This window comes from Salvia splendens, chromosome 13 (genome assembly GCF_004379255.2).
Source record: "Salvia splendens isolate huo1 chromosome 13, SspV2, whole genome shotgun sequence".
Classification (NCBI taxonomy): domain Eukaryota; kingdom Viridiplantae; phylum Streptophyta; class Magnoliopsida; order Lamiales; family Lamiaceae; genus Salvia; species Salvia splendens.
Window position 1 is genome coordinate 16362159 of NC_056044.1, and position 23206 is coordinate 16385364.

Below are 23206 nucleotides of genomic sequence, written 5' to 3' on the forward strand. Positions count from 1 at the left end.
ATTTAGCCATCTCATTCGCCTTATGCCACCGTCTGTGTGCATCTCTGACTCCTGCCGCAACATTAGCCGCCAACATTGGAGGTCGCGGGGTTGTGAGTACAAAGATGTATTCATCTGCTGTAAGAACGATGTCCAAGTTTTGTTTCCATTCTATGTAATTTTGGCCCTCGAGTTTATTTTCTTTAAGAATTGCAGAAAGAGGATTGAACGACATCTTGACGATTAGATTTACACTGTAAAATAGAGTATTTACTATTTGTCATAAACTTATGTAAGATGTTTGATTAGATTAACCATAAAACTCAAAATCTTACAACTGAAAAATTAAAATTTTGTACCCTCCAGAGGAAGTCAATACGCATTAAAATCTTACAATTTTATTGGTCACAACATCGACGAATAGTCCAGAGACCACAGAGTGGCATGGCCGCCTAATGTTGCCTAAGCAAGACCACCTAATTTAGCATTACAGAGTCTATTTCTACAACACACTCCCATAACAATGCTCATATGCTGCTAACAAGATCAAGCTATCTCATAAATCCTGTTCGAACTTCTGAATCTCACAGTTTCTTAGGATTATTGTCCCCACAGAGCAGGTGGCGATAATATTGGAAACCACATTCTAGTTCATACTATTTATTTTTTGAGAAGTCCGCCCTCATGAACTCGCTATTTCTTAGGATTATTGTCCCCACAGAGCAGGTGGCGATAATATTAGAAAAAAGCTTCATGAATTGCAGACCAATTGATGGAGACCATATACAAACGTTGAGTACGTAATTATAGCTTAGATATTTTAGGTTATGGTTTTTCTTTAATTATCCTTAGTCTTGAGGCAGTTTAAGGCTTAATTAAATTCTGTTGGTATTTAATATGCTGGATAATTAAATCTTTTATTTTATTGGTATCTTACATTAGGAAATTATTATTCTAGAATTTAATTCTTATTCATATCTACTAAAAGATATATCTAAAATAATTAAGTTATTTAATTCTTAATAAGACATGAAAAATTAAATTCAAATTATTTCCATGTTCAAGATTAGGAAGAGAAGATTTATTATTTAATGTATTCATACATATCTATCCTTATTAGGATTCTAGATATATAAATATTAGGAAACTATTAAATTATTCTCATTTTTTCCAATTAACAGTTCCGATGTCACCATTTTTTCTTCAATTAACAAATCCTGCACTACAGTTTCGATTCTCCTTCAGATATTTTCCTTCCTTGCCGATTCTACTTCAGATATTGTCCTTCTTTCTCCGCTGATTCTCCTTTAGATAGTTTCCTTGAACTTTTTATCCATTTTCTGTTTCTCGCCGATTTAACGATTTTCTCACAATAGCTCTATGTTTGTGCACTACAGTTTTTCTCACTATCTGGTTTTTTATTGTTGCTTTCTAATCTCTGGAATTAAACTTCCCCATCATCGCTAATTCTTGTGGTATATTTGGGGCATAATTATCTATCACTTATTCAAGTTTTTCATCATTTGTGGAGATATTCCAAATAATAATCTCTTATATGCCGATTCTAGTATCGCAACAACCATGACAAAAAAAATCAAAATTTAGGGATATTCGAGGAAATTGGGCGATGAGCAGACCAATATATAGAACAAAATTAGGATATTCAATGTGCGAGGAATTATAATAATTCAATGGGAAGAAGAAAAAGGAGAAGTTGATGCCAAGAAAAAGTCAAATCAATATTCTCGTTGAGATTATTCTTTTGAGAAGAGGAATTGACGGTAAATTTTTGAAGAGATAAAAGAAAATAGCCAAGAACGATTGGGAGTTACATGGGACTGTGGTACAGGATTTGTCAATTGAAGAAAAAAATGGTAAGAATAGCGTCGGAACTGTTAATTGAAAAAGAATAAGTGAAGAAGGAAGGAGATGGTGAAAAGAGAAAATAAGGAAAAGTCTGATGAGGAGCAGGCGCTCACAAGAGTCGCCCAAATTTGTTGCTCAGCAGATCAATTCTCTCTATATATATAGGGATGTATTCATATTCTTTTTCCATTTTTTGTTCTATTGTCCAACTGAATCTCAGCCCTTCATTTTCAACATCTGATGGTCGAAAATAATGCCTCGTGAATTTAATTTAAATGATTAAAAAATAAAAAAAGGGCCTTTTTGGTATACACATTTGAGTTGGATATGGTAAGTTGCTTGATTTTCTCCATCAAAAGATTGCAGCGGTTTTTGTTCTGGAATTACACAAATCTTTCTTCTCTTTCATCGTTTCTTCTCCAAACATTCTCCATTGAAGACAATCGTTGTTCTACACATTCTCTCTAAAATTTCCTCATTTTTTTTTCGTCGTACAAAATCGCTTTTATTGGAGCAGTCGTGCATCCTTTTCGTTTTCTTCAACAATGGAAGAAGGTAATTTAATTTGTTCCTATGTTGATTATTAAACTGATTTGTTCACTTAAAAACCGATTTGGTGGAGTAATCGTTCATTGCAATAAGGTTTTCTTAGCCTTTTTGTTTATATGTGTTATACAATTTCAGGGTTTAGTTTAAGATTGGCCGTGTTTGATTGTTCGGCGCACGTTTCATGTATTCCCCAAGGGTTTACCAATCCTTGGGGCTAGGGTCTAGTATGTAGTAAGTAACACAACCGTCGCCAACGTCCACAAGTTTCAGGCATTCCGTTAGGGTTTAGATATCATCTCGGCTAGGGAGTAGTTTTAACTGATAAACATAATGTACAAATATTACTGGGTAATGGTTTTTATTGACTCTTTAATGGACGATTTCTGATCTGTAATGTATATGTTTGCTGAGCCGTTTTTTGCGATTTTATACAGTGGTGGTTGTACCTGAATGTTCTCCAGAATTGAAGCCCGTCGTTGGTCAGAAGTTCCAATCACTAGATTTTGCTTTTGTGTTTTACGATGTATATGCTCGCGCTGTTGGTTTTGATACGCGCAAACAAGGAATGAGGAAGACGGACGATGTTACCACTTGGTATTATGTTGTATGCAATAGGGAAGACAGCAAGAAGTCGAACGAGGATGACCAATTGAATGCACGTTTTGGTTTTTCTATGAAACGCAAACGGTTATCCAAGCGTTGTGGTTGTAAAGCGAGTATATCGTTCAAGTTCTCCGAATGAGGACTTCCAGGTTATATTATTCAGAAGTTCAACGAGGTTCATAACCATTATATGGTTGAGTCAGAGCATCAGCATTTTATGACACTGAATCGAAAGTTGGATGATGTACATCACAAATTCATTCTTGATTGTTCCAAGGCTAATATAGGTCACACACTTACCTTTAAGGTGTTGAAGGAAATGTTGATGTATTTTGTTTTTCGGTCTAGTCTTATTATTCAATTCGTTGTCTTAGTCTTATTAGTCTTACCATTGTCAACATTTTATGCATAATAATTTTACATTTTTAATCTGTTAATGTACATTATTATTAATGAAGTTGTACATTATTGTTTACAACCACTTAACTTACTGTACACAATTATTCGAGTATAGTTCATTATTAGACACATTCTGTACATTATACATAATAACATTGTATTATTAAACTGTTAACGTACATTATTATTCATGAAGTTGTTCATTATTGTTCACAAGGACTTAACTTACTGTACATTATTATTCCAGTACAGTTCATTAATAAGAACATTCTGTACATTATTCGGTTAATTACATCCGTTATACAATTTCTATTCATTTTGTTGTACATTAATATTAAAATCCAGTTAACTTGTTCTACATTATTTTCTTCGTTTTTTACATTATTAAGCAGTAACGTGACATTATTCGGTACTTTACATCCATTATATGCTTTGTGTTAATGACATCATACACTAGTACCAAAATATTATTCTATTTGCAAGAAGTTCAGCACACTAGATATTGTTCAAAACAGACCAAACCACAAGTCGGCTATTTTCCCTTCCAACATGAGTTATCAAAAACATCATCCACCACAAGTTGGCTATGTATCCCGGAATCTCCTTTATGTTGAAATGGAGGATAGCTCCGAAACCCAGTTCATGAACAGCTTCCTTCTGCCGTGGAGTTAAGCTTTTTAAATAGTTCAGGAACTCGGTTGGGGTCCGTCGACAGTAGAGATGGTCGACTTTCTTCCCCCTCGGCTTCCTTTTCTTTGCGTCTTCATGAGAGGTACTCGTCTCGGCCCTTTGCTCAGCCAATCTCTCCCTGAACTTTTGCGCAATCGCAATTGGAAGAACATCATCCACCGCTTCGTCAATGTCCAACCTAGGCTGCTTCGCTGCTGTCCAATAATCAATAATGTATCGCATTAATATTATATAATGAACACTACTAACTTTATAGTGTACAAAAGGAAGCAAATAATGCACGAATGAATATAACATTATATCAACCATTGACCTTTTACGAAACCGATTGATGTAATTTAAAACAAAAAACATAATATACACCACTCCCTACAATAATGTACAAATGGCAGCAAATAATGCACAAATGAATATAACATTCACTCAATTACAGACATTTTATGAAACCGATTGATGTAACTCCAAACAAAAAACATAATGTACACCACTCCTTACAATAATGTACAAATACTCCAAGAATTCAAAAGGCAAATGCAAGATATTGCTCACCTGCAGTCTGGGTGGGTTGGCTTTTGAAAGGTCGGCCTCTTTTCGTCATTCTGGATCTGTGAGACGAACCAAAAATAAAAACCGGATAAGATTTTCTCTACCAAATCGCCCAATGCACAATTGTAAACTATTAATTACCTAAACTTCAATAATGGACAGAACCCTAGCAAAAATGTACACGATTTCATGCTTTACAGAAAAATTGACAACATATGTCAAAAAATCGTAAGAGTGTGTCAGATAACTAAAATCGACCAATACACACATCTAAAGCAACAATGAACTAAAAGGAGTAAATAATGAAGAGAAACCTATAACAAATGAACAAGCTGTTATGAATTACCAATCAAATCGACCAAATGTTTGCCAAAATAGTGATCGCGTTTAGTAGAAAACTCTGAATCTTCGACTTTATGGTATTTTTGCGGCTAAAATCTACTCCGGGACTGCTCTATTACCGAAAATCAAAACTTTGTAACCCTACCTTGTTGTCGATTGCAAATCTTCCACCGATTAAAACGTTGTTGCGTCAAATGAAGGGCGTTAATCCGGCATAAATTGAATCTTCCAGTGAAGTTTGTCCGATTTTGCAGCGGCTAGTGTTTAGAAATGAGAGAGAAAGGGTTTTGATCGTGGGTTGAGGGATGAGAGAGGTATTGTGTGAGAGAGAGTGATTGGATGGAAGGTCAATCGGTTTCAATGAATATCCCGCTGAATTATCGCGCCTTCCATTTTGAAACGTGTGGAATCCCCTGTTTGTTTACAGTTATACCCTTACAATGTTCAAAATTGAACTAATAATGCAACACAGGATCACATATCTCCTCTTAATCTAGTCTGTCCATTCCACCAATCTAATGGTTGATATTAAGTAAGAACTTAACACTAAGGGGGCAATAGGACCTTAATGCTCCCCTATATATATATATATATATATATATATATATATATATATATATATATATATATATATAGGGTCATGATCTATGGCAAACACCCCTTAACCAAATAACTAGAGAACAAATAATAGCCACAAGATCAAAAAAATCAATGGCTAATAGTAATTTTCGAATTTGATGACATATTAGCTCCCTCAATCACAAATTTACTCCATAATAACAAGTCAGGGGTATTATTATCATTACACCATCGAATTAAATCCAAAATTGTGTTAGTCATTCAGAAATTCGCGCCGATTCAATTCGTCTCTCTCGTTCTCCTCTGTTCAATCCGTCGAAAATCGCCGACTCAACCGCATTCAAGCCGTCACCGATTAAACCGCATTCAACTCGTCAGCATCATCTACTTTGTCAAACAAATGGATACAAATCAAAAGGATTTTTCGAAAAGTAAGTTTCCTACTGATTAACAATCATTTCTAGGTTTTATTTTAGATCTGATTTAGATTTGTATTCTTTGTAGCTTTCGAATGAACAAAGAAAAAAACAACCGGAAGTTCCGTTTCACTTCACTCAGGCTCGAACCGTGAGTCATTCCTACTATTTATTAATTTTAATATACAATATCTTCGTTTGTTGTGAATATGAAAACCGTAGTTTCTGTGATTAGATTTATAGTTGTTTCACTGATGTTAAGTGATTATGAAAACCGTAGTTTCTGTAGTAAGATTTATAGTTGTTTCACTGATGTTCAGTGATTATGAAAACCATATGGCCTTTGTATTACGTTTACATGGTTAGATTTATAGTTGTTCTGCAAAAAAGAGTGAAGTGGTTTCTGAACAAGAGTGAAGTGTTTTCTGAACAAGAGTGAAGTGTTTTCTGAACAAGAGTGATGTGTTTTGTGAACAAGAGTGAACTGAAATCAGAATAATAGTGATGTGTTTTTGTGAACAAGAGTGAAGTGTTTTCTGAACAAGAGAGAAGTGTTTTTGTGAACAAGAATGATGTGTTTTTGTGAACAAGAGTGATGTGTTTTCTGAACAATAGTGAAGTTTTTCCTGAACAAGAGTGTAGTCTTTTCTGAACAAGAGTGATGCCTTTTGTAAACAAGAATGATGCGTTTTCTGAACAAGAGTGAAGTGTTTTGTAAACAAGAGTGAAGTGTTTTATGAACAAAAGTGAAGTGAAATCAGAATAAGAGTGATGTGTTTTGTGAACAAGTGTGATGTGTCTGATTTTTTGCTATATTGATTTTTTTCCTCATATCCATGAAGTTGCTGCAGCCGAAAAAAGGTCTAAGATGCGTGAAGATAGACTGCAACAAAGTGCTGCACGTACAACTGAAATAAGCACAATAAATCAACAGGATGTTCTTCGAACAACAACTTCTGCCGAAATAAGGTCAAAAAAGAAAAATGATATGCAGAAACCAGAGAGTGAGTTATGTAATTATTTATGTATTGGGCATAGTTATTAATGTATAATTTTGAGCTATATTAAGTGTGTATTCATGAATTTGATCAAAAATCTTGTATGTATTCAGCCTCAAAGCGTGGGAGGTCACAATGCATCGACAAACCAGAAATGCCTGCCAGAAAGAAACAGGCTAAAGCAAAGAGTGACATATCTATTACTTGTAAAATCAGAAGACCTAAATTGGTCATTAAGATAGGGGTGAAAGTTCTGGTGGATGCCATTGAGAAAATGAATTCCAAACAACTAGCTGCTCTGGAAGACATGGGTTTTGGACAGCTTGTGCATTTGAAGATACGATGTTTTCCTGCTGACATGGCATTTTCACTACTTAAAAATTTTAATCATGACAACTGCTCCAGAATAAAACTTGTTGATGATCAACCATTACACATCACTGAGGAGGATGTGTATGCTACTTTGGGACTACCAAGAGGAGAGTTGATGATTATAAGTCAAAGGAAGCATGTGATGAATGATGTGATGAAGACATTGGTAGAGGCTAAGAATAGCAAAGCAATAACCCCAGCTGATTTGCAAGAGCAGCTTGATAGTGATCCAGAAGGTGGTGAGTGGTTTAAGAAAATATTTCTTATTCTGTTGGACAATGTTCTGATCTCACCAACTGCCAACGAAAATTGTCTTGGCCGTATCTTGGATGATATTGGCAACATGTCAAACGTGAGGCAGTACAATTGGTGCAGCTATGTGTTGGATACGCTAATCACAGCACATGATAGCTGGAAACGCAAGAACAAATCCACCCCATTCACTGGACCAATCACTTTTCTATTGGTGAGTTTTCTATTTTAACCACTCCTTTATAGTGAAGTAAAAACAGAATAAGAGTGATGTATTCTGTGAATAAGAGTGAAGTAAAATCATACTAAGAGTGAAGTCCTTGTAATGCATTTTATTATTGATCTATTTTTGCAGGCATGCTATGTAGATAGGGTTGTCTACATAACAAGACTCGTGGTTAGAAGATTCCCAACTGTCCGGAACTGGACAGAATCCATTCTTAAGGAGAGAGGACATATGGAATTCGATAATGGAGGCACCATTGGAAGAGGAAGCATAGAAAGTATCATTGATCCTGTCTCCATTGAATCTTTATATGCCAACAAGGATTCAATAACTGTCACTACCTCTGTCCCTTCAACTGATGAAGCCCCCCTGCAACTGATGAAGCCCCCCCTTCAAGTGATCAAGTTCCTTCATCTGATGAAATTAAAAGTTCAATTAGGGAGGCTGCAGATGCTATTACTAAAATGATGAGGTATATAAAGGATGCTCCAGCAAATACCAATGAAACCAACTGCTTCAAAATTGCAGCTATAAATACACTAAAGATGGTTGGTGTGGATGTTGATCAAGGGGACCAAGCTGTGTCTAAGCCAATTGAAAACATGACACAAGCTATGGAAGAGGATCAAGAAGATGATTCAGAATGGATTCTGCTTATGGAAAAAATGATGGAAGCCCATGATGAAAAATGCAAATTAGTGAATGAAGGCACATCAATTTTGCCTGATATTAATTTGGGAAAGAAACCATTAAGTTGAAGATTTGTAACAGAAAACATGGATATTTTAAACAATATGATTCTGGTCTGTACATTTGTATTATGTTCTGTACTAATGCATAATATTTATTTACTTTTTGAGTTTTTATTCTTATGTTATATCACATTTCACTATTTGCAGGAGACAAATGAATTTTATGAAGATGTAGCTAAAGCAACATCACAAAGCACACAGATGAAGGTATAAAAAATTGCTTCGAGTGTTTCATGGTTTCTGTGTTGCATGTGTATAGTGAAGTGTTTTCTGAACAAGAGTGAAGTGTTTTGTGAACAAGAGTGAAGTGTTTTCTGAACAAGAGTGATGTGTTATTTGAACAAGAGTGAACTGAAATCAGAATAATAGTGATGTGTTTTTGTGAACAAGAGTGAACTGAAATCATAATAATAGTGATGTGTTTTCATTTCTTATTATGAAAATAGGACGACATTGTGGATGCCCAAATTGCTTCGAGTGTTTCATGGTTTCTGTGTTGCATGTGTATAGTGAAGTGTTTTCTGAACAAGAGTGAAGTGTTTTGTGAACAAGAGTGAAGTGTTTTCTGAACAAGAGTGATGTGTTATTTGAACAAGAGTGAACTGAAATCAGAATAATAGTGATGTGTTTTTGTGAACAAGAGTGAACTGAAATCATAATAATAGTGATGTGTTTTCATTTCTTATTATGAAAATAGGACGACATTGTGGATGCCCAAATTGCATCTGCAATAGAAGCATGCATGGAGATATATGCTGATGATGATTGTGTTCAATCAGAGTTGAATGTATCTGGCAAAAATCCTTCTACCGAAATAGTAGTTTACAATCCAGACGTGGTAAGTGTTAAACAATGATATATCTCATATATTCACCAACACTTTTAACAAACATCAAGTGAAATATAGGTCTTATACAGTGAAGTTTTCATATCATTCTTGCCCTGACAGGCAACTGCTAGGATTGAACAAATGGAGATACGGTCAAAAGCTGAGAAGAGAATATCAGCTGCATTGAAATCTCCATTCCATGAAAGGGTGGTTCAGGCCAAAACCAAGTTTAACTTGAAGGAATCAAAAGTCTTTTTGTGGATTATGACAACATATGAATCAAATGAGTAAGATTTATATTATAGTTCAGATTCAGAAGAAAAATATACAAAAAATGTGCTAACACACACACATATTTGAACATGGACATGATAGTGTATGATGATAATGTCATAATGGTAACAAAAAGGGAATTTTGTTCACTATTGCCACATACGCTAATAGAAGTGGGTGTGATCAACGCATGGGCTTCTTATTTGAATAATATGGAAGAATTCAGGGCTCTATCTTCATCAAGGCGCCTCTTTTTCACAACATACCCAACCGTAAGAAAAATATAAATTTCTATATGATATTTAAACTTAATAAGTATATATGCACTATATTCTGATTTCACTTCACTCTTGTTCAGAAAACACATCACTCTTGTTCAGAAAACACTTCACTCCTATTCACAGAACACATCACTATTATTTACCAAACACTTCAGTCACATTCTGATTTGACTTGTCTCATCTTTCAGCTGTTTACAGTTGTTCACCGGTCTGATGGGGTCGACCTCATGACTCTAATTGATAGATTCTGTGACAATTTACAAACTGAGGTTGAACAAATTCCACATTTCAAACGGAGCAATGTAGATTTGGTAAATACTGAACACAATTGATTCTTTGTTATGTTCACTAATTGTTTTTATTCTGAAATTATTATTATTATTATCTATGTAGGTCTTCTTTCCAATATGTGTTGCAGAACATTACTATGTCATATGCTTCAGATTTAGTACTAGAAGTATAGTGCGGATTGACAATTCGAAGAATGCTGACGATGAGGACATAACAATCAAATATGGTAGCATACCTGCAAATGTGGTAAGTATACACGATATATAGTGAAGTATTTTTGTGATTACAGTGAAGTATAGTACTCTTTATAGTAAACTACTTCTGATATTCATAATGATATATTGTAGAGATTGTATTTTTGTCATTATTTGACAAAAATGGGGTATCACAACCTAAGCAAATCAATACACGATGTGAGCATAGTAAGGCTCAAAATGCCTTGGAGAACAACATCAAATGCAGAAGATTGTGGAGTTTTTTTGATGCGGCATTTGGAATGTTATCATGGCGAGCGTGAACAAGATTGGAAGTGTGGATTAACTGCAAGAAGCAAGGGAATACTCCAAAGGCTTAGAGCAAAGTATTGCAGTGCACTATTATTGTCTGAAAAGAACCATGAGGCATTGAAAAACTTGTCACTAGTATCGAATCATTTTGAAGAATATGGGAAAACAAATATAATAGATGTGGAAAAAATGGTTGTAAACTTCAAGCGATCATGAACTACTATTGTAGACAACTTCATTTAAATTCAATAGCAAGTACTTTTTGTATATTAATATCTTGTTTACTATTTAATTCACTGTTGTGTTGTATCTATTTGTATTATGTTTACATGGTTAAATTTATAGTTGTTTTGCAAATAATAGTGAAGTGAAATCAGAATAATAGTGATGTATTTTGTGAACAAGAGTGAAGTGATTTGTGAACAAGAGTGATACGTTTTCTGAACAAGAATGATGTGTTTTGTGAACAATAGTGATATGTTTTGTGAACATGAGTGAAGTGTTTTGTGAACAATAGTGATGTGTGTTCTGAACAAGAGTGAAGTGTATTCTGAACACTTACTGCCACTGAGCTTAACACAAAAAACAAGTTTGCATTGCTATTTAATTCACTGTTGTGTTGTATCTATTTGTATTATGTTTACATGGTTAAATTTATAGTTGTTTTGCAAATAACAGTGAAGTGAAATCAGAATAATAGTGATGTATTTTGTGAACAAGAGTGAAGTGATTTGTGAACAAGAGTGATACGTTTTCTGAACAAGAATGATGTGTTTTGTGAACAATAGTGAAGTGTTTTGTGAACAATAGTGATGTGTGTTCTGAACAAGAGTGAAGTGTATTCTGAACACTTACTGCCACCACTGAGCTTAACACAAAAAATAAGTTTGCATTGAGATAAAATTCAATCAAAAGTGAAACAAAATGAATCATTAGTGCTTAAAAAATGCTACAAAGTGAACTATTACTATTCAAATCCTCATTGCCTCTGGTTTGTCTTCTCATGAACCTTTTTGCAGTTCCTAGAATCATGGTGTCCAATCTCATGACAGTTTCCACACTTTCGGTCTGGTTTAATTGCTAACTTCAGTGCTGACTCCCTCTTCGATTTATGCCTACTTCCACTTCCCTTTGTACTAACAACATCAGGAGGATGAACTTCAATATTGGTCGGAACATGTGAGTCATAGAAGTTCTCAATCATTGCGCTCTTCTGTGTGGAAGACAAAACAACACCTTCTCCAAGAAGCTGCTTCTTACCTTCTTCAATAATTGCAGCGAATGCATTGATTTTATCAATGTTCCCTTCAATGCTTTGTGCTGTTTCAATGAATAATGCATACAAGTTTTTATATGCAATCTTCTTCTTGTCCACAGCAAGGTGTATTTCTTGATCATCACAAAAACCTCCGTGTATTGACTTCACAAACTGTGACTTCAACCATCTTCCTCCACACAACTTCTCGGGTATCAGCTTAACAAAATTATATTTCAACACACAAAATATATGGCTGCACAATAGACCAAGTCTTTCAAATTTTTTGCATCCACACAAATATGTGTCATCACCAATGGAGTAAGTCACTGTCCATGAGTTTGAATCCTTGTCCTTTATGTCATATACTTCAATATCTCTACTGGTAGACACTCCTAGAGTTGCACAAGACAAAGAGAAACATGCATATACTATCTCTTCTTGAATTTCATTAAAAGCACTACCACTATATATCGTCGATGCATGTTTCTCGATTTCCAATCCTGTTCGCAAAATAGGCACTTTTGTTGAATCATAGTATTCAAGCTTTGCACTATTACTTATTTGAGTCTCCAGAGCATGATTAAAGTTCATATAAAATTGCATAAGATTAGCCCGAGACTTTGAGTACCTTTTGAAGAAGCTATTCTGCGATTCGGATATAGAAGTTGTCTTTATCAACGAACTCATCGGAAAATCACGGAAAAAGGCTGGAACCCAAAATTTTCTGGATGCAAACATTGATGAAAACCAGACATTATTGGCCAGCCCATATCTTTCCATTATAGTATGCCAAGTTCCTCAAAGGCATCAGGCTCTATCAACTCTGACCATACACATGCATTCAGCTCCTTCTTTAATTGTTCACTACCAAGCATGTTCTTTGGCAATTTGTCAGCAACTTTATTCATAACGTGCCGCATACACCACCGGTGTCTTGTATTGACAAGGACCTCCTCAACAGCAACTTTCATTCCTAAGTCTTGGTCCGTTACAATGAGTTTGGGAGCCACACCCATACACTTTACAAATTGGTTAAATAACCATGAAAAGAAGTTGGCATTTTCCTTGGACAAAAGGCCAGCAGCAAATGTCACAGGGCGACCATGATTATCCTTGCCCGTAAAAGGAGCAAATATCATACAATACCTGAAATGAAAAACAATTCACTATAAGCATGCAGAGTGATGTGTTTTGTGAAAAACAAGAATGAAGTGTTTTGTGAAACAGAGTGATGTGTATTTGTGAACAAAAGTGCAGTGTATTCTGAATAAGATTGATGTGGTTTGTGACAAAGAGTGAAGTGTTGTCTGAACAAGAGTGATGTTATTTGTGAACAAGAGTGAAGTATATTCTGAACAAGAGTGCTGTGTTTTTTTTACAGTGGTTTACGTACCAAAATGCCCCGATGAATTGAAACCAAAAATTGGGCAAAGTTTCATGACACTTGATCGTGCTTTGGACTTCTACAACAATTATGCTCGATATGTTGGATTTGACACCCGTAAAAAGGGATCGAAAAAGGAAAAAGAAGTCACTACTTGGATTTACGTGGTGTGTAGCCGAGAAGGTACGCAACAAAGAAAGAGTGAACAATCTGAGTTGAAACGCAAGCGTTCTTCTATTAAGTGCTATTGCAATGCTAAAGTGTCTTGGAAGTATATTATGGGTGTTGGTTATGTTATACAAAGTTTCGTTGAAGAACATAATCACGAGATGGTCGAGGGACGCCATAAGCGTTTTATGAATTTGAACCGCAATTTGGATTTAGTCCATCAGAAATTCATCCTCGATTGTGCTAATGCAAACATTGGTCCAACTTTAAGTTTTAGCTTACTTAAAGAAGTGCTTGGTGGATTAGATTATGTAGGGTGTACACTTTTAGGAGTGCGCAACTATAGACGTGACCTTAGAGCATACGTGGAAGGAGCTGATGCACAGATGTTATTGAATGAGATGCGAAGGAAGAAAGAGCTGTGTAGTGCATTTACATATGAGTTTGAGGTCAACTCAAAGGATAGGCTGACACGATTGTTTTGGTGTGATCCTACTGCCAGAAGAAACTACCATTTGTATGGTGATATTGTGTCGTTTGATACGACATACTCAACCAATAGGTATGTGCACACTAATTACTATTTTGTTAAATTGTTTTGTGAACAAGAGTGAAGTATTTTCTGAACAAGAGTGATGTGTTTTCTGAACAAGAGTGAAGTGGTTTCTGAACAAGAGTGATGTATTTTTCTGCATGCTTATAGTGAATTGTTTTTCATTACAGGTATACATTCATTAATGTAGAGTTAATTGTTCAGTGAAGTTTATTGTTCATTACAGTAAAATCAGAATCAGAGTGATGTGTTTTGTGAACAAGAGTGAAGTATTCTCTGAACAAGAGTGATGTGTTTTGTGAACAAGAGTGAAGTTGTTTCTGAACAAGAGTGATGTACTTTTTCTGCATGCTTGATAAGGCTAATTTCATGCATGGGTCTAGGGGTTTTATTTCGTGAAATTACTGGGTCTAACGCACGATTTAAGCCAGGTGTGTGAAGGTTTTCGCAAGATCCAGGAAAAGAAAAGGACGCTTGCATGGTCCTAGGAAACTGGCGAAAAAGTGGACATTATGAAGGAAATTGCTTGACGGAGGAAGCCTCGGAGTTGAAGGGTAGAATAGGGATTTCTACGAAGACTCTAGAAGGCTATGTCCGCATCTATAAAAGGAAGAAGTATGCAAGCTGGAGGGATCTTCTCGGGGGAGACCTTGCTAACAGCCTGTAGCTTAGTCCATTCTCTTCACACTCTTGGGTTCTTTCGGTGGGAAATTCAGGGCACACTAGGGGGTTAACCTCTAGCTTTCATACATTTTCGATTTGGTTGTAACACCGTCCTTCTTTAGGGCGAAGAAACAATTTATTTTCCGCTTTCGTTTCTGCTGAATTCACCGAGCTTTGCTGTTCGAAGCTCGGACCTCTTTGTTTCTGGATATTTCTTACTTTTATGCAAGTTTCGTTTCCGTTTACGTCGATCGTGATGGTTACTGTTGTTTGATTGTGTTTACTTGAATTCTGGAGTTGGATTGTTGGAGTTGGTTGATTTCTGGATTATTGCAGGTTAATGGTTGAATCTGGGAGAATGGAGCTGGTTTGTGAATGAATCGGGGTTTTGTCTGGTTATTGTTGTGGAATTGTTCGTGATTGTTTGAATTTGGCGATGATCGGAGCAGATCTGTTAGAATCGGAGTTATGGAGTTGATTTTGTTGATTGTTGAGTTTGGATTGCTTGGATCCGGAGTGGATTAAGCGTCCGACGTGATTCTGAGCAGGAGTGTTTAATTTTATGCCGAGCTTACGTGTTTTCATTTCATTTCGCCTAGTTTACGTAGATCTGGTGTATTTCCGATTCGTAGCAAGTTTCCGGCGTCCAAATTTCTATATTCTGTTCGAATCCAGGAGTATGCTCTGTTTTCTGCATTTACGCGTCTGAGTTGGTTAGGAAATTGTATGGGGTGGTTGTCTGCAGCTTTTACCGTACTTGCTATTTCTGGAAACATGGTCCCCACTGTTAGTTGCTTTCTGTTTAGCTAGATTAGGCAATTGTTTACTTAGTCTAGGGAGTAATTGTGTCTTTCGGATTTGATGTCTGATTCCAGTAAGTTTTCTGTGTCCTAGGTCTAGCGTTTACATTTCTTGCCTAGATCTAGTGATAGTTAAAATCTCAACCCCTTTGTGTGGCAGCAGCCGTTTGTTTCCATAGTCTTTTAGCACTACTTTGCGAATCCATCTCTGTGGGATCGACCCCACTTCCCTATACTAATTCATAGTATTCGGGTTGAGGGATTTATTTTTGAAGGGGAGTCGAGTGTGTCCAACGACAAAAACACTGTAGTTCTCTTGAGTTCCTGGACCCAGTGATCTAGTGGAATTAAGGAGCGTTGTGTCTGGACCGAGCTTTGCATTAATTCTCATATGTGCACACTTGCTTACTCCTGAGTCTAGTCATTCGACATTAGAGTTCGAGCGAAAGACTTTACCACTTCAATGCTTATAGTGAATTGTTTTTCATTTCAGGTATTGTATGATATTTGCTCCTTTTACGGGCAAGGATAATCATGGTCGCCCTGTGACATTTGCTGCTGGCCTTTTGTCCAAGGAAAATGCCAACTCATTTTCATGGTTATTTAACCAATTTGTAAAGTGTATGGGTGTGGCTCCCAAACTCATTGTAACGGACCAAGACTTAGGAATGAAAGTTGCTGTTGAGGAGGTCCTTGTCAATACAAGACACCGGTGGTGTATGCGGCACGTTATGAATAAAGTTGCTGACAAATTGCCAAAGAACATGCTTGGTAGTGAACAATTAAAGAAGGAGTTGAATGCATGTGTATGGTCAGAGTTGATAGAGCCTGATGCATTTGAGGAAACTTGGCATGCTATAATGGAAAGATATGGGTTGGCCAATAATGTCTGGTTTTCATCAATGTTTGCAACCAGAAAATTTTGGGTTCCAGCCTTTTTTCGTGATTTTCCGATGAGTTCGTTGATAAAGACAACTTCTATATCCGAATCGCAGAATAGCTTCTTCAAAAGGTACTCAAAGCACGATCAAGTGTCATGAAACTTTGCCCAATTTTTGGTTTCAATTCATCGGGGCATTTTGGTACGTAACCACTGTAAAAAAAACACAGCACTCTTGTTCAGAATATACTTCACTCTTGTTCACAAATAACATCACTCTTGTTCAGACAACACTTCACTCTTTATCACAAACCACATCAATCTTATTCAGAATACACTGCACTTTTGTTCACAAATACACATCACTCTGTTTCACAAAACACTTCACTCTTGTTCAGAAAATACATCACTCTTATTTTGATTTTACTTCACTCTTATTTGCAAAACATCTATAAATTTAACCATGTAAACATAATACAAAGGCCATATGGTTTTAATAATCACTTAACATCACTGAAACAATAATAAATCTAACCACACAAACTACGGTTTTCATAATCACAATACACGAAAATATTGTATATTAAAATTAAGAAATAGTAGGAATAATGATTACCTGTAGAATTCTCAGATTCCTCGCCTGAAGATGATGAATCAGAATCAAAATAATCTTCATGCGATCTGATGATTGAATCCATGGAATTGAATCACGTGGAATTGAATTCAATCGTGAATGAAGTAATCAGATTTGTAATCAGAATTGAATTCAGAATTGAATTCAAACGTGAATTCAGAATTGAATTCAATCGCGAATGAATGAATGAATCGCGAATTCAATCAGATTTGGAATGAAAGAATCGCAGATTTGGAATGAATGTGAATATGTGATCGCGTAAGATCGCATGTTTAAATTCATATTGTAATTTCCTAAAATACCCTCAGCATATTTTCTATAATTAAAATAAATAATATTTATTCCATTAAGATGTGTGGCTGAGATTTGTTCTCTAGTTATACACTTAAGATTAGTTATATCTTGATCACTATCCTATATATATATATATATAGGGAGATTATCAAAATAAAAATGCATTTAAATCCAGAAATGCAGCCCAAATCTTGGCCCTAGGATTAGATGATCTAATGGTCAATAATTAAGCAATTTTAGGACATATTATAATATTTGCGTTTAATGTCATGCTAAGATCATTTTAGGTCATGGTTTGTTAGCATGACCTAAAAGTGCCCTACGTATGATATTGTTCTGCGTTTCTGTATTTAAATCTAGTTTTGCATAGATCAAAACCCTATAGGATTTTGATCAAAACAAGAATCCCTTTAAATCAAGAAATAAAGGTCGAATGTCAACCATTTGATTAGGTGAGATCATCTTAAAATTAGAATATCTAATGGCTAGATAAATTTCTGAAATATTATTATTTTAATCACTAATAATCCTATAAGGTTACTTATGTCATATCATCTAATAGGCTGTTAATGTTGCCTCTCACTAAAAAATCATCTGCGTGAGTGATGAATCAACATTCCATAACTTCAACTCCTTCATATCGTCTATATTCTTCACACGATCTTCCATTCATCTTCCATTAAACTTAATTCCAAGGAGATTTATTATTCTTGAGCAATTAGTTTCCAAATTTCGTCGTTGTCATGTTCCAGATCAATCTGTTCCATTTTCAATTCTATACCATCGTCGTTGGCAGATCCCACATATATTGTCATCGTTTCTCATATCATTTTTCATTTCAGCCGGCGGTCAGAATCGTAACCTACAATTCTAGTTTATGAATCTTCATTGTTTTTTGGTTTGTATAGATTTCCGTATCCTAACTCCAAAAATGGAATCCGACACACATTCTACTTCGCACGTAGATAATCAATCATACTTCATTCTTGAGAATACTGGTTATGGTTATGGTTATGTTTTTTATTTTCATTAGTTTGTTATGCTCCGATTCATATTTTTGTATCTGTGATTGTCACTGTCTTCTGTTTTATGAATCTTTTCACCTATATTATCATATTGATTTTTCTGCTATGCTTCAATTTGTATTTAGTATGCCCCATTTTCATGGAAGATAGTTTGTACGCGTTGTATGCCGCGATTTGTCTTTATTATGACATATTATCATTCTAAATCCAGTAGATGGAAACTTGTCTTTACTTCATCGTTAGTTTTTAGGAGTGTTCCAATTAAGAATTATTACAGATTTAAATACACCAGAATGCCCTGTAGAGCTTAAACCATTTGTTGGTCGTAGCTTCCCAACATTGGACAACGCCATTGAGTTTGAAATCTCCTCTAGTTAAGGTTGTTCATGTTGTCCAATACCAAGATGTAGTAACGCATGTTTATGTTGATGAGAAGAAGAAGGCACAACCGATTTTGTTGGGAGAGATTTTGGGTTTGTACCAGGCTGTATGTGTCGATATTGATCAAATTCATGAGCTGACATCTATTGTTCGTGAAGCAAGACAAAAGATTTTCGCCGACGGCGTAGTAACGTCTACAGCCCAGAAGAATAAACTAATTGAGGAATTTTATGGGACTGGCGCACCCCAAGAAGTAGATGTTCAACCACCTGAAGTCGTCAGCACGAAGGGATCTGGTAGTATACTCCCCTCAAGAGTGGACTCCCCTCAAGAGTGGAGAAGGCTTTAAAGCTTAAGAACTTTGTGTCAATGCAAGAAATGTCAGGAGTGGGGTCACCACGATTCAAGGAATTAGGACAAATTCAAAGAGAAAGAAAAGCGGTGTCTAGAAGAAATTCTGAAGTTTGATACCATGTATTCTGTTTTTTGAAGTAACGTCAATTTTAGTGTTTTTTTGGAGTCCATTTTATTTGCAATGTCACGTTATTTGAAATTACTCAGTTCGTTCAGATTTGTATTAGGCATTCTGGTACTCAGTAGTTTTTTGTCATGACTCGAATATTGGATTATTATGACTCAATTTACCCATAAGTTTCCATGGTCCAAATATTCATCTAGTATGACCCAAAAGAATAGATGATGTTTTGGGCATTATAACGGTATTCTTGTACTCAGTAGTTTTATGTCATGTCTCGAATATTCGATTATTATGACTTAATTTACCCATATGTTTCCATGACTCAAATATTCGTTTAGTATGACCCAAAAACATAGATGATGTTTTTGGTTATTGTTTGTGTATTCTTCTGTCATACTAATATTTGGTTTTTTTAATATGTTTAAAACATGAGAACAATCTTGTATTTGGTTTTTTTAATATGTTCAAAACATAAGAATATTCTTCGGTCGTACTAATATTCAGTTTGTTTGATACGAACATTTCGATCAAATTGTATGAGACATTTTGGTACTCAGTAGTTATATTCCATGCCTCGAATGTGGGTATATAATGACACAAATTAACCTAACAATGCTATGACACAAATATTCATTTGCTATGACCCAATGTATCAAGTAATGCTCATCACATGGGCTATCGTCTACAAGAAACAAGAGGAAAGCATTCCAAGGTCATTGTAATGGAAGTTTATCTCATCTTATAGATGAGATAATATATAGTAACAATGACATCCAGCCGACATATAAACATGGTTTAAAAAACGAGAATTACAAGCTCTAAACATCGTTTCATTAAAATAGTGGTAATCTAAACATCCTTTCGGTGCTTTTGGGATCGGCAGTATCTTCTTCATCACCGTCGTTCTCTGATACACTACGTGACATCCAACCAATTGAAGTGAAAATTTTGCCAGATTTTATCAATTTTAAGTCAATCGCTGTACGAAATCTTACTAACCTTTTCCGTCATGCCTCGCCAATCTAGAAGCTCAAGTGTCGACCATTGTTGAAGTAGGCTTTTGGTTCAACCTCCTCGCCGATTTCAGAATCGAAAATTAGGATGAGGGTTTTTGTAGAGTAGCTGATTTTGTGGAGTAGCCACTTTGTGTGGAGGTAGGGATTTTCTTGATTTTGTGGAAGAAGAAGAAGATTTGAGGGAAAGTGGAAGAGTTTAGCGTGTGGAGTAATGACTCCCAATTAACCCGCAATTAAAAAACGGAACGACGGTTCCTAATTTTTTTTATTCCTAATTTACCCCTCACATGACACAAATCCGTCTTATTATGACCCAACAAAAACGAGGAGTCATTCCAGATCGTCGCCATTAATCTCCAAATCTAACGGTCCATATATGGTCTGTATTTCTATAGTTAGGGACTTATTTTGGTAGATGAAAACCCTATTTATATATATATATATATATATATATAGGGAGATGATCAAAATAAAAATGCATTTAAATCCAGAAATACAGCCCAAATCTTGGCCCTAGGATTAGATGATCTAATGGTCAATAATCAACCAAAAACACGGAAGGTCATAATTAAGCAATTTTAGGTTCGGAAGGTCCACATTCTCCACTCGCAGAAACCCTAGCTACAACCGCCACTCGGAGATTCGGAAGCATTGCACAAATTTGACGGCAGTCACCCACCCTACATCGAACCCAATCCGGCTACACGATTTCTGTTCTATTCAAACAATCACCTAGGTATGTTTGAAAAGGGATTCCTGGAATTTTTGTACTGATTTTCTATAGACGAAAAATCATAGATTGGAACTTCAATTATGTCGCGCCTTTGATAAATCAGAAATATGGAGTTGATTGTTCATGGGTTTCTCTGTATCTGACGGATAGGCAATGTTTTGGGTGTAAACTCCTGGATTCGTGTATCTTATTGGTTTTCTTTCTGATATTGTGTATATGGGTTAATCAACTCAGTGAAGATTACATATGTGCATTATTTGGTTTAGACAGTGCATTATGTAGTATCTAATTGTCATTATGTGCAGTATATTATGCATTATTGTGTATATGGGTTAATCAACTAAGAGAAGATTACATATGTGCATTATTTGGTTAAGGCAGTGCATTATGTAGCTGGTTATTGTCATTATTTGGAGTATATTAGGCATTATGAGATGTATTTTGTATATTGGTTAATAACTCAGTGAAGATTACATATGTGCATTATTTGGTTTAGGCAGTGCATTATGTAGCAGGTTATTGTCATTATTTGGAGTATATTAGGCATTATGAGATGTATTTTGTATATTAGGCATTATGAGATATATTGTGCATTTTGAGTGGTATCCTTTATATGTTTTAATAAACTTAGTGTGTAATACATGTGCATTTTTTGGTTTAGAGATCGCATTATGTATCATGATATTTATATTATGTGAAGTACATTGTGCATTATCAAAGGTAAGTTGTATCTGTAATTACATTAGAGATAGTGTGTACTTGATTAAATTGATAATTATTTAATGTTGTGTGCATTATGTGCTTTGTCTTACGCATTATGGGTCAAGTTTATGTGCATTATGTGTTATGACTTAAGCATTATTTGTTTTGAAATATGGATTAATCCTTATGAAGCTCATATCATGTTGTCTTTTGATTTAGTGATAATTTTCTGATGTGTTATGTTGTTTGGTCCATATCAGAGAAACAGCTTAGAGTCGACATAGACGATGCCCTCGATGACGTTATTCCCGTTGCTCTGGAAAAAACAATCAGGGATAGGTTGGCCGAGATAGGCCCTAGTACGTCTGGAAATCAGGGGGAGCCGAAACACCAACAAGGGATAACGGATCTGTTGTTTAATTAACTGCTTGAAGCAGTTGAATCCACGACAGAAAAGGGATAACGGATCTGTTGTTTACTTTTTTTGGTAATTTCGTAATTTGGAGATTAGCCAATACTTTGCATATTTATGTTATGTGATACATTGTTTGTCAAAAGTGGATGTAGCTAAGGGATATGGACATGTGCATTATTTCAAATAAACCTTTCATTATTCATCGAGAAATTATCATTATTCAGCAATATACAATGTGCATTACGTTTTTTAAGTTGTGCATTATGTGTAATTAAATTGTTATTCTTTGCAATATATTATGCATTTTTAGAATTATGGTGTATATGAGTGAATTGGTTTGATATAAATTATCATGCGTGTGTGTTATTGTTTCTTAAGTACATTTGTAATTAGGAGATTAAAGTAGTTAACTACCACTGCGATCATCAGATATGTGCATTTTTTTATTAAAACGTTACATTATTTATCAAGAAATTATCATTATTTTCAGTGTTGTAGGGAATACAAACTATCAACCGGGCTGATGAGTACTTCAATGAGTTAACCTCACAGTTATAGAGTAATTCTGTGTTATAGAATCCAATAACGAACAAAAAAGGTGATCTAGTGCAAGAAACAAGAAGTTGATACTTGGATAATTATGACAACCATTCGAATAGCAATACGACTAAGATACACAAAAAAATCATTATTGTTCTGTTTATCGAAGCTAAGTCAAGTTGGCCTTTTACCCTTCCGCGTATCTTTCTCCATCCCCATCTCTTTAAGCAATGGACAGTTCCAAGGTTTGGAATTTCCGACCACCAAGAGGCTACAACTCCGGAGAACATTCAGGTACAACCAACACTGTACAAAAAAAAAGGAATCAGCAAATGCATACATGGCATGTGATTTTCTGACACTTAAATGCACCTAAGAATAACTTTACTATTTATAATATGTACATTACGTAATACGTTAATTATGTATAACTCAAACACGTGCTATTTTTAAACGTTAATATTAATGTGTACGTACTATACCCTAGCCCCTAGGCTTATTAAACCGTTAGGGGAGACAACGTGTGCCAAACA

General features: G+C 35.4%; 2 protein-coding genes across 2 annotated transcripts; one reads left to right on the forward strand and one right to left on the reverse strand.

Annotated features, from left to right (window-relative positions):
• Positions 1-11728: 11728 nt before the first annotated feature.
• LOC121760591 (protein FAR1-RELATED SEQUENCE 5-like) lies at positions 11729-12787 on the reverse strand. The gene has a single exon (XM_042156233.1). The coding sequence runs from the start codon at positions 12785-12787 to the stop codon at positions 11729-11731; it is 1059 nt and encodes a 352-aa protein (XP_042012167.1).
• A 657-nt stretch (positions 12788-13444) lies between these two features.
• LOC121760592 (protein FAR1-RELATED SEQUENCE 5-like) lies at positions 13445-22142 on the forward strand. The gene is made up of 5 exons (XM_042156234.1): positions 13445-14121; positions 16069-16587; positions 18292-18344; positions 18738-19085; positions 21979-22142. The coding sequence occupies exons 1-5, from the start codon at positions 13445-13447 to the stop codon at positions 22140-22142; spliced, it is 1761 nt and encodes a 586-aa protein (XP_042012168.1).
• The last annotated feature ends 1064 nt before the right edge of the window (positions 22143-23206 follow it).

Coding starts and splice junctions, on each gene's coding strand:
- LOC121760591 (XM_042156233.1), bottom strand. CDS start 12,787: ATGGAAAGATATGGGCTGGCCAATAATGTCTGGTTTTCATCAATGTTT.
- LOC121760592 (XM_042156234.1), top strand. CDS start 13,445: ATGACACTTGATCGTGCTTTGGACTTCTACAACAATTATGCTCGATAT. Junction 16,588..18,291: donor CAGAATAGCTTCTTCAAAAG/GTACTCAAAGCA, acceptor TGGTTTGTATAG/ATTTCCGTATCCTAACTCCA. Junction 19,086..21,978: donor CGTCAGCACGAAGGGATCTG/GTAGTATACTCC, acceptor GGTCCATATCAG/AGAAACAGCTTAGAGTCGAC.